At 35.8% G+C, this 12,509-nt stretch overlaps 1 protein-coding gene across 9 annotated transcripts in view; it reads right to left on the reverse strand.

The window, feature by feature from the left end:
• The window catches only part of LOC143226319 (tumor protein p53-inducible protein 11-like), a 304,810-nt gene that overhangs the window by 96,084 nt on the left and 196,217 nt on the right, over positions 1-12,509 (reverse strand). Inside the window, exon 1 of one of the 9 annotated variants that reach the window (XM_076457130.1) lies at positions 4,776-5,280. The exons of 7 other annotated variants lie outside the window; for them this stretch is intronic. In XM_076457130.1, the coding sequence (XP_076313245.1) occupies positions 4,776-4,789 (14 nt within the window). In that variant the 5' untranslated portion in view covers positions 4,790-5,280. Of the gene's footprint in view, positions 1-4,775; positions 5,281-12,509 lie in introns of those variants that run through there. One more of the 9 variants, XM_076457125.1, reaches the window with a different exon arrangement.

Here is a 12,509-nt window from a genome sequence, read left to right on the forward strand (position 1 = left end):
AAATAGAATAGCTACAAAGTTAGCGGTGAGTGTTGTTGATTAACTACTTTCCCTTTAGCTAACAGCGCAAAACTAGAGAAGGCTTGCACAGATGTTCCTTGTGTAGTTTTGTGCAAATATCCAAAACAAATAAATAAACAAAACAAGTTCTATAAAGTTCATTTGGTGTTATTCAAATTACATTTGGGTCATTTGTTAAAAGAACAACACACTAAATGTCATAATTAGTTAGCGAAAATATTAAAAAGTATTGCTTATGTTTTATGTCGTAATGGAAATAATCACGGAAAACATGCATTTAAACAGACAACTAAATGGTGAATTTCTTAATGTCATTAAACATATCACATAAATTACAAAACGAAGGTAAATAAGTTGCATAATGCAGTATTGAATATGCAAACCGTTTTACTTTACACAGAACATTGTGTCGTCTTCATGCTGTCACGATTGTGCAATATTGTTACAATATTTTGTTTGTTTGTTTGTTCTGAATTTCGCGCAAAGCTACACGAGGGCTATCTGCGCTAGCCGTCCCTAATTTAGCAGTATAAGACTAGAGGGAAGGCAACTAATCATCACCACCCACCACCAACTCTTGGGCTACTCTTTTACCAAAGAATAGTGAGATTAACAGGCACATAACAACGCCCACATTGTTGAAAGGGTGAGCATATTCGGTGACGGGGATTCAAACCCCAACTCTTAGGTTGCAAATCGAGCACCTTAACTGCCAGTCCAGGTACACTGGCTGATATTCAGCCGCCTAACTTGTAATTATATTCCTACAATTCATCGCTGTTCGTGTGGTTCATTGGCTGTATAATCATATTCTCTAGTCTGTCGTTCATGTAACTGTTATTGAGTATTGCCGGACAATTGGAACTTGGACGCATCTATAAAGAGCACACGCCTCAAGTTTGGTTCTTCCCACGGTTTGTGGTCTGTTGCTCATTCCAACCTACTGGTTTCGCTGGTTCTTCTCAGCAGCGATTTTGTAGCACAACATGTCCTTCAAGACCTCTTTGTGCTAATCTTAGCCTTACTGATCTTGTAAAACATGGATTGTTACACTGAACAAGCAACACAAAGAGGTATTACCAGAAATAATCATGTTAGTTTACACTGAACAAGTAACACAAAGAGGTTATACCAGGAATAATCATGTTAGTTTACACTGAACAAGTAACACAAAGAGGTATTACCAGGAATAATCATGTTAGTTTACACTGAACAATTAAAACACAAAGAGGTATTACCAGGAATAATCATGTTAGTTTACACTGAACAAATAACACAAAGAGGTATTACCAGGAATAATCATGTTAGTTTACACTGAACAAGTAACACAAAGAGGTATTACCAGGAATAATCATGTTAGTTTACACTGAACAAATAACACAAAGAGGTATTACCAGGAATAATCATGTTAGTTTACACTGAACAAGTAACACAAAGAGGTATTACCAGGAATAATCATGTTAGTTTACACTGAACAAATAACACAAAGAGGTATTACCAGGAATAATCATGTTAGTTTACACTGAACAAGTAACACAAAGAGGTATTACCAGGAATAATCTTGTTAGTTCACGTTGAAAAAGTAACATGAAGTAAGCAATCATTACTTGCGTTAATTTTGCTATTTCTTTGATAATCAATACAAAGGCAATGCTGTCGTTACTGGTTCACGCTTGGTACACAGAACAGAAAAATAATACCTTTGTCAAAGTTATGGGACAAAAAAAAACAATTATTACTGTTATAAGTCATGCTGATTTTATATCACATGCAAGAAGGAATTAGTCCTAGGCTGCTTGATACAGCTTATTTTGAACAGAAAATATTCTGGCGTCGCACAACTTAAACTATTAATCCTTACGCCATACAACGTTAAGTGTGAATCCTTACATTATATAATATAACATATTGATCCTTACGTCATACAACTTAGGGTGTGGATCCTTACGTGTTACTGCCAACACATCGGGCTATCTGTTGTGTTAATCAAGAAGAATCGAACCCCTGAGTTTAACATTGCAAATCCTTAGACTTACCGCTATACCAGCAGAGGACAGGATCGTTATGTCATTCAGTTTAAAGTATTGACCCTTTCGTCATAGAACATAAGGTATAGATCCATAGGTCATATAACTTAAAGTGTGGATCCTTACGTCATACAACTTAAGCCCCAGCATGGCCAGGTGGGTTAAGGCGTGCGCTTCGTAATTCGAGAGTTGACGGTTCGCGCCCGAGTTGCGCCAAACATGCTCGCCCTCCCAGCCGTGGGGGCGTTATAATGTTACAGTCAATCCCACTATTCGTTGGTAAAAGAGTAGCCCAAGAGTTGGCGGTGGGTGGTGATGACTAGCTGCCTTCCCTCTAGTCTTACACTGCTAAATTAGGGACGGCTAGCACAGATAGCCCTTGAGTAGCTTTGTGCAAAACTCCAAAACAAACAAACAAACAAACAAAAGCACAGATAGCCCTCGAGTAGCTTTGTGCGAAATTCAAAAAACATAAACAAACAAACAATGTGTAGAGAATTAATAGAACTTATCACATGACAGTTAAGAATTGCAGGCATTTTTTAACGTTCATGAATCAGTTGAGAGATATAACTTTACCCTAATTAAAGATAAGCTTTATTATAAATTCTCCTAATTGCTCTCTTTTGTTTTTGTATTTACCAGACGTATAAAGCTTATGAGATTAGAAGAACCAGTCAGGAATATATATGTTCAACGTTCATGATATAGACGGTCCTTAGCTGTAAATATTCATATCATTTTTCATTTCTCTAGAACTGCAAATTTTGTAAACTGTGAAGGTTGACTAAGTCTATAGATAAGAGATTGGAAATACATTGAATTAAAGTCAGTTCTCCAGGACAGTTTCCTTATTTCAAATTTTCTCCCAAAACTACACTTATTTTGAATTGATATGATAGAGGAGGAACCAGCCAGTCGACAGAACCAACCGCCAACTTTTGAACTACTCTTATCTACCGAATGGTGGAATTTGACTGTCACTCTTATAGAGCACGCTAAATATTACGCCATATCCGACCTGCTCTAGTTTAGAAAGAATAGATTTTATTGTTAACGTATCTGTATATGGTAGACTGATTTTTTCTTTTCTAAACAGATTTTTTAAACAAGTTATGTTTTAGAAATTTTGATAGTTTAGGTGCTTTGCCACACTTGCACAGTCTACTTACATTTGACTAATTGCGTCCCCTTTATTTTCACTAAATTATTATCCTTCGTTTGTTTATTGTTAAGCGCAAAGCAATGTATTGGTACATCTGTGTTCTTCTCACCAAATGTATCGCAACTTGAGTTTCAGTGTTATAGATCCCCAGACTTAACCGCTGAACAACCCAAGTGAACAATTAGTACCGCAAATTGACAACTTTTAGCACTATTTAACTGAGTACTATATTACCATGAAACGGAAACTGGAGCCTACAGCGAGGAAAGTTTTGGACCATTGCCAACGTAGAAGTTGGACATATGGTATGCTTGGTGGCTTCCTTCCAGAGAAAGGAAGAAAGGAGGAAGCCAGAAATATCACTGGCTCATTCCTGTAGAGATAGGGAAAACAGTGTTATCAACCAGTGGCTTTTTTGGTTAATTGCTATTTCAAATTAAAATAAAAAAACACACTTCTATCACTTCAGTAGTACTAGTAATATGTCATAGTGTTAAGCACATTACTCGAAATAAAACATCGAACATCGCGTGAAACGACACGGTGCATTTTATAACGCAATCTGTTCATGTTGCGTTTCTTTTGTTTCAGCACGAGAACTGGAAGTACTTATGATTTATATTGCTCAGAAATCATGTAAAAATTCATGTACCTCTCGAGTAAAACTGGCCAATACATTAAAGAAAATAACGAAAGAAAAAACTTCCCTAGAAATCTGGTTTTTAATGCTTATTTTTAATGGTATTTTACTCAAATCTATTTCTTATACTGACTTATGTAGTCCACTGTCGACAGCGCTACACAACTAGATGACCTACTCAGCGTTGAAGCTGAGCAGCTATTGTTTATAGCTAATTCTAGGTTCTATTAGTTGTCAAAGTGACAAGTCTTTCCTTTTTTCCTCCAGCCGTATAAGAGTAAATTAATATCTACAATGCAATGCTCATACAACACTTCAGTACATTATCCTAAAACGGTTATGTTTTTCATACACGTATTTTTTCACAAAAAGTAAGAATAGCTAAAAATTAAGCACATAAATAATATTATTCCAAGGTAAAACATTTAGGTTTTAAGCAGTATTTTTCTTGTTAAAGTAAAACGTGTCTCACTAAAAGGGGATTTGGAGGTAATATAAATGCATTTTTCGAATGTAAATCCAGCAGTTTCTAATAGTCTTTAGGACCAGTTTGCTTTTACTGTGCGAAGGACCTGTCCTGTGTTAGCCACAAATCACCCAAAATGGTCATCTTTTTTTTTATAGCAAAAAATATATATTTATGGAAGAAATTGATAACAATTTAGTGAATCAGTAATAACGTTACAGAATCACAGCAATAATATGTCTAAAAAGGTTATATTAATCAATCGATAAATCCCGAGATTTTGTACTCAAAAAATGAAAATTATATTCAATTTTACAGCAAACAAGTTAAAACCTAGTATTACCAATTGTTCGTTGAAATAATTCTGACTGCGTGGACGGAAAGTTGAAAACAAAATTAATTCAACAGGATTATATAATTTCAATCTAATTAAAACATAGGTTAAAGCTAACTTACGTAAAAGAAGCCATCTTTCATGTTATCCGTACTTCAACAGTGAGTAAGCATAAGGTGAGAATTTTTTTTCTCACAAAATCGCTATACTTCAGGGCTCAACTTTGAAAATCTCGGATGTAAAAGGTAGCTATATAATTTTTTATCACAAACAGGTAGTCCAACAGAAGTCTCAGAAATAATTTAGAAAGAAAAGAAAATGGGTCCAGGTTCTGCCTCCAAACTTATCACTGTGCTCCGTTGCTAAGAGATACACAGTTCACGTTTATTCCAGCTGACAAACTCTAGCTTCGACGTGCACGTGCTTCGTTGTTACATGAGACCAAGCATCTACTTTTGACGTAATGTGTTCGTATGCAGCCAGTTCGTGATTAATTAAAAAATTTGAACAGAGGTGCAATGTTTTATTTTTTTTCGTACGTGTAAAATCCACTCGTGTTTCAAGCTTTCAATTTTAAGAACGAATGATCCATAAACACTATGTGACTGATATAATTTCATTAGTTATATACTAAGTCAATGTTTAATAGCCTTTTTTCTAAAAGCTACAAAGGACTACACGTAAGTTTAAATAAGAAAAAGTAAGAAATGTGATGTAAAACTGGCACATAAACAGCAGAATTTTGTTCACATCCACTTATAATAAGAGAAGAATAAATGTACTTAAGTTGACTGAAACATTTCAAACAGCAAACTGTCTTATAAATTTACTATTTAATTTAAAACATCTCTCTTTAAGATGACTAGTGGCAGAGTTAAGAATTTTATTGTGCTTGGTAAGCTTTCTTTATGTATCGCTAATTTTGTTTTTGCCACATTAGAGTACTGAAAAATTTAGTATTGTGTCGCAATTCTTTCCTGTCTTTGTTGCGTTAAAAATAAAAACGTTTTAGTGGAAAATCTGTCAACTATTCAACACATAGCAACATCGATTGAATAACTTAATAATTTTCTTACGGCGCCCCTAGAGGTGGCTTTGTAAATCAAATAAAAAATGTAACATCATCGACATATCTTGAAACTTTTAAGTATTATGAAAAGCTTGTAAATTATTTGATAGCTTAGCAATTATTTTATACTAGCGTGTAGCCCGCCAATAAAGTACCACCACCTCCATTCCATAGTATACCTTAATCTCGCATTTGTTGCTAACCAATATAAATACATTTCGCGAAATCAAGCTTGACCAACAAAAAGGCAGGAAAGTGAATTCGCGGTGGTCAAACACTGATAAATTCCTTTAGTGAGCCAATTAATTTTAAGATCATTCGTGAAATAAATTAGTGGGGTATTCAAAAACTAATCAATGGTCAAAATCAGTTAGTTTAACAACTTCTGATATATAGGAAAACCAATACGTTTTAGTAACACTACGTTCTAACGATGGCTTTTATGCCATGTACCTTAGCAACAAAAGTATCTATCTATCAGGTCATCCCTTAAGTAATGTCCGATTTTAGGTTCAGGAAAAGAGAAAGGATTTCAAATGCTATTAATGTTATTTAATCAATAATGTATGTTACATTATTATTAGCCCCCCGCTAGTACAGCGGATTTACAACGCTAAAATCAGGGGTTGATTGCCCTCGGTTGGCTCAGCAGATAGCCCGATGTGGCTTTGCTATAAGAAAACACAAACACACCATTATTATTGATTACTTCCTCCCAACGATTCACAAGCTTCTGAATGCCACTTCTAGAAAATTCTTGGGGTTTGGATAAAAATAATTTAGAGAGGCTAGTTTTGACATCTTCATGTGTTCTAAGCTCTTTTCCATCAAGATAGTTCTGCAAACTTTAAAATAGATGCTAATCTACGGTCTGGAAAATAAGGAGGATGTGGAAGTTTTCCCAGTTTAGCTCTTCAATCTTTACAGATGTGATCTTTGCTGTATAAGGCTGTGCATTATCCTGGTGTAACACAACACCTTTACGATTGATCAAAGCAGGCCTCTTTTTTTCGGTGCAACATTAAAACGTTCTAACTGTTGACAATAGAAGTCTGGTGTAATTGTTACATTGTGTGGCAGCAACAGCAACTCAAAGTGGATCACACCAACAATATCCCACCAAACGCTTAGCAAGACTTTCCTACGGTGGATGTTCATTTTGGGCTGTGGTCAGCTTACCTGCACTGAGCCATTGTTTGCGGCGCTTAACATTTTTATAAAATATCTCTTTTTCACCTACAGTCACCAATGTGTCTAGAAAGGTGAGTTACGTTCAAGAGAGTGCAGAGAAGTGCAAATGTCCACTCTTGCTCTAAGATTGGCTTCTGTCAAATCATGGGGGATCCAATTTCCAAGTTTTGATACCTTTCCAAGCTGTTGCAGATGACAGTGAACTGGTAAATGGGTTGAATTAAGCTTCTGTGGTAGTTCTTCAATTGTCACAGCACAATCTTCATGAAGTACAGCCAGCAGCAAGTAATCATTAAACTCAACAGGATGACCTGAACGTGGCGCATCACTTAAGCTGTAGTCTGAACTTCTGAAACCACATTCGACATGTTTTTTCATTGAGAGACTCCACATTATAAACACCTTGAATGTTCCGTGTAGTTCCTGCTACACAGTTGCCTTTTTTAAACTCATAAAACATTATATGCCTAATGTACTCCTCAGACACATCCATCTTCATAAGGGTTTATTTCATGAATGATCTAAAAAGTTGAGTTAGGTTAGTTTCTTTTGTTTGTCTGAAAATTTTTATACACGTCCTACTACATATTTTAGTCATTAAAGCCTTCTACATAGACAGAAAAGATGATGCACTTTCTGTATTAAATTTTCGGACATTACTTATGGGGTGGTCCGATAGATAAATATTTTTGGACGTATTGCTGTAACACAATCCGTTGTACAAGAATGTAGACAACAGCAGCGTTTTTCATCAACAAAATAAATGATATCTCAAGATTTCAGTTAGATTTCGACAAGGCGAATACGTAAAGAAGATTATTATAAGATATATAATTGGACAGTGCGAAACAATATCACACTAATAGTTCTGTGGATAATTCATCTAATTAAAAGAATGGTGTTAATCCGAAGATGGATTACAATATCGAAATTTTGCTATTCTTCAAAAACTTTATATTTTCTGGTCATTGTTGTCCATGAAATAATAAAAAAATTAAAATTTAAGAAGTAAGTAAGCTAGGTTAATAATAAAAAGAAATATACACAAGAAACGAAAACTTTCATAACCATAAATCATTAATTCCATGTACAAACACAAAGTACTGTCTGTTATATGTCCACGTAATTACTTCACAGAGTGTAAACGGATCTTCACTCAAATTAGTATGGAGGTCCATTAGGTATATGCGACAGTACATGCAAATTTTGAAATTCGCATTTTGCGTTTTACGGATTTCATGCGCGTTTTTTGCGTTGGTTTTTTTAATATTGCCTCACCTTTTCTGGATGAATCATCACCAAATTTGGTATGAAGGTTCATTTTGCGTTTTGCAATTTTTGTAGGTGCTTTTTACAATTACACATAAGAATAGCAACTTTTAATTTTCTAAGACAACCTTTTATTAGTCATGAATTTGCATAACTTCCGTGCAGGGAAGGGGCACTCCAGCTAGTAACCTGTTTTTTTCGTATTTTAGAATTTCGCGCATAACTACACGAGGGCTATCTGCGCTAGCCGTCCCTAATTTAGCAGTGTAAGGCTAGAGGGAAGGCAGCTAGTCATCATCACCCACCGCCAACTCTTGGGCTACTCTTTTACCAACGAATAGTGAGTGGGACTGACCGCACATTATAACGCCCTCACGGGTGTAAGAGCAAGCATGTTTGGTGCGATGGGGATTTGAACCCGCGACCCTCAGATTACGAGTTGATCGCCTTAACTCACCCGCACGTGCCGAGCCACTAGTAACCTAATATTGCTGTTAGTCTGTGCACTGACAATATATAATTAAATGCACAGACAAAAGAACTGGAAAAAATATCTATTGATTTTTTAATTTAGAGTCTTCGTTGATTAAAGAGATTTATTAAAAACGTTGTTACATAAGAAGAAATAGCTAATTTTAGAAACGATTTTAGTCTAAAATTGAATCGATATTTTTGCTTTCATGATAAAGTTTATGCTCTTGGCTCTTGACTAAGCGATCCCACATTACGTCTTTACTTTAGGTTTATTATACCAACACTTACTACACGGTCTCCTTGCACCTCCGTCACTAAAATCGTAATCGACAGACAGTAATGGAACTATTCTATCTGGTTAAACGCAGTTTAGCTTTTACGACTCCCCTATTTTAAGAAATTAAACATGACGTGACTTGAGGCACACTGATGTTTATACAGATTAGATTTTTCTGTACCATCTGGTGGCATGTATGAGGAATTAATAGTATATTTTATTTACGCCACATTTTACGTTTATCTTTGTGCAAGTGTTTTTTGTTTTGTTTGTTTTTGAATTTCTCCCACATCTACTCAAGGGCTATCTACACTAGCCGTCCCTAGTTTAGCAGTGTAAGACTAGAGGGAAGACAGCTAGTCATCACCACTCACTGCCAACTCTTGAGCTTCTCTTTTACCAACGAATAGTGGGATTGACCGTCATATTATAACGCCCCAACGGCTGAAATGGCAAGCATGTTTGGTGCGATCGGGATTCGAACCCGCCACCCTCAGATTACGAGTCGAACGCCTTAACACGCTTGTCCATGCCGGGCCCTTTGTGCGAAGCGAACTGTAAGAACCTTCTTAACAGATGTGTTCCATTTTCACGTGTTATTAGCGTGTGATCGACGCTGGCTACAGCAGGTTTGAAAATATGCTGATTCGAAAATGTACGCGTTTCATCCGTCGCCAGCAGTACCTTCAGATGTAGTGTTTAGTTTTAGTGTCAGTTTACTGATTAAAATAGTTCTTCGTATTTTAGGAAAATTAGTCGAGTCACTCGAAAATTATAGCTATTGTTAGTGTTTGTGATATAGCTATCTGTAACTATCAGAATAAAACTAAAAGTGACAAAAAGGTAGATTTGCTGTAATAAAAAGTGTTTTTGTTGACTTTAAAAATTCTAAAACTGTAATGTTTTTATTTAAACATTGGATTTACTTGCACAGATATCGTTTCTGGTATGATCAAATTTTTATTTACTCACGGTCATGAGAAAGCACAGTGTCTGGTATCTTGATCAATCCAAACGCTTCACTTACGGAGATATTAATTAGTAAATTAATTACAGAACCCCAAAATATGATGGAGGGAAAGAACAAGTGTGCAAAGTTGTCCGTGAAAAGAAGCAGAAAAGAGACAACAGGGTGGTTTGTTTGTTTGTTTTGAATTTCACGCACAGCTACTCGAGGGCTATCTGGGCTAAAAAAATTAAGAGGCAATGATGATTTTGTTCGAAATAACGCACAGACATACATGATGGGTTATTTGAGATCAGCCTACCACGGGTATCGAAATCTGGTTTCTTGGAGTGGGAGTCCGCAGACACATCGTTGTGCCACTGGGGGGCCAGAATATTATGTGTGTGTGTTTTTCTTATAGCAAAGCCACATCGGGCTATCTGCTCAGCCCACCGAGGGGAAACAGAATATTATGTTAGTTTCGTTTTATGGTATGACTTATTTTGTTTTTTGTTTTTTTTCTGCCAGCTTTTCCATATGTCCTACCCATTTCTTCAATGTATATATTTCCACACTAACATTTTGTTGGCTGGTTGTTTTGCTTTTAACTTACTGATAGATTGGAGGCGTTTTTGTTTTTTTCAAATTTAAATATTTTTTATGTTATGGATGTATGGTAAAGTAATTTTGGTTCTGCATTGGTCTTTTTGTCGAGGCTAAGATAACGTTGGTAAAACATAACCTTTGATTTTAGGAACGTTTCTTAAGAAGTTACGTTATTCTTCGCCTAGTCTCTAGTAAATATTATTTTGATTCAGTCAAAAGTACAGGTTGTTCGAAATGTGTGCTTGCTACAATGCTTCCATGGTTGCTCACTATAAATGCTACAGTACTACTCTGGTCGTTATTACCTACTATTGTTAGTTCACCACTGATATTGACCCTAATACAGAGTGACAAGGTTGAACTTCATTAGCAGTTACGACAGATGTGTTGTTTATAGTCTGAGTAGGCATGAGATCGATAGCTTTAATAACTTAGCGATCCTTACTTTCCAAGCTATCAAGTGATGTTTTGTGATAAAAGGCACACAAGATACTTCGTGTCAGCCACTCAGATGTGGCAAGCAGAACAGTTGTGTAATCAACATTTTAACAAACTATGAAACCAACAGTTAAATCTATTTGATGATCTCCCCCCCCCACACACACACATTTTAAATCTGTGGGGAAATTCAGTTATTCTGCAAATCAAGTTACCCGGGAGACAGGTACTCATAACAACTCACATGGTTGATGGATATGTTAAATAGATTAGGTAAAACACCGATAGCTAAGATAGCTACTAATTGACACAAAGATATCTAATACATCTGAAAACTGAATAGATTTACAACACTGGCACTGAGGTAGCATTTGTATGATGAACATTGCAGATGTTGATATAATCGTCCTTGTGTGTGTGGCTGTGGCCAAGGGTCTTGTTGTCCTTTTCTACGTTTAAAATTAGGGAATCATACTCTCGAACAACTCTAAAGATAGCCTAAATTGTGACATAATGGAGTTGAAAAGTCTTTATTTCAGTGGATTTCATTTCAATTAATTTTGTGTGTATGTGTATTTACCAGTATTAGGAAGTTCGATCCATAAAATGGTGGTACGACTTTGTCCAGCGCAGCAGCTGGTCAAAACTACTCATTACTCTATTTCCTACTGTGCTTGTATCAATCTGTATGTATATGTGTATTATAATATACTGTAGTACAAAACACATACGTTGATCCAACTTGGTAAAGAACAGTCCTGGAGCTTCACTGTTGATTTTTGTTTTCACGACACTGTTAGAGTCACGTTTCTCGACTTAGAGTGGTAGTGTTTTAGTAGATGGCATAAACTACAAGTTTTGGTAGTCAATAATGGTAGTTAATATCGTTTGCGATATTAGTGTGATTAAACAGTCTGTCACCTATTATAGATGTATATATATATATACATATACTTTTTAATTTGTAAAAAAAAATATCGAACATTATGGGTTAAAAACAGTAACTGTATTACGTCACATCATGGAAGAACGTAGCGTATCAAACGCTGCAATTGATACAGACAAACAATACGAGGATCAATTTTCAGAACTGAAATAGTCATCTATTTGCAGCATTTCTCTTCTAAAGTAAAAGTGTCTGTTTTAGCCTATATCAAGACAAATTAAAACTTGGTGCATACGTGGCGTGAAGAGCACAGATAGCCCTTTTTGTAGCTTTGTGCTTAATTTCAAACAAACGAACAAAATTATTTATTTTGGAGTTACTCTAAGCTTGTTCCACGGACAAGTTAGTGTTGGATTTCTCACTTTGTACTAACTGACTTCTCAGAAGAAAGTGCCAGCACTTGTAGAACTTGTTTTAGTTACCAATGATCTCTCACTTTGTACTATCTGACTTCTCAGACGAAAGTGCCAGTACTTGTAGAACTTGTTTCAGTTACCAATGATTTCACACTTTGTACTAACTGACTTCTCAGAAGAAAGTGCCAGTACTTGTAGAACTTGTTTCAGTTACCAATATAGATCTACTATGCTAGTAGGCTAACACCTTCCCTATTGGAATAGGAGCTCTGTTACGACATACA

Source organism: Tachypleus tridentatus, chromosome 9, assembly GCF_004210375.1.
Source record: "Tachypleus tridentatus isolate NWPU-2018 chromosome 9, ASM421037v1, whole genome shotgun sequence".
Classification (NCBI taxonomy): Eukaryota; Metazoa; Arthropoda; class Merostomata; order Xiphosura; family Limulidae; genus Tachypleus; species Tachypleus tridentatus.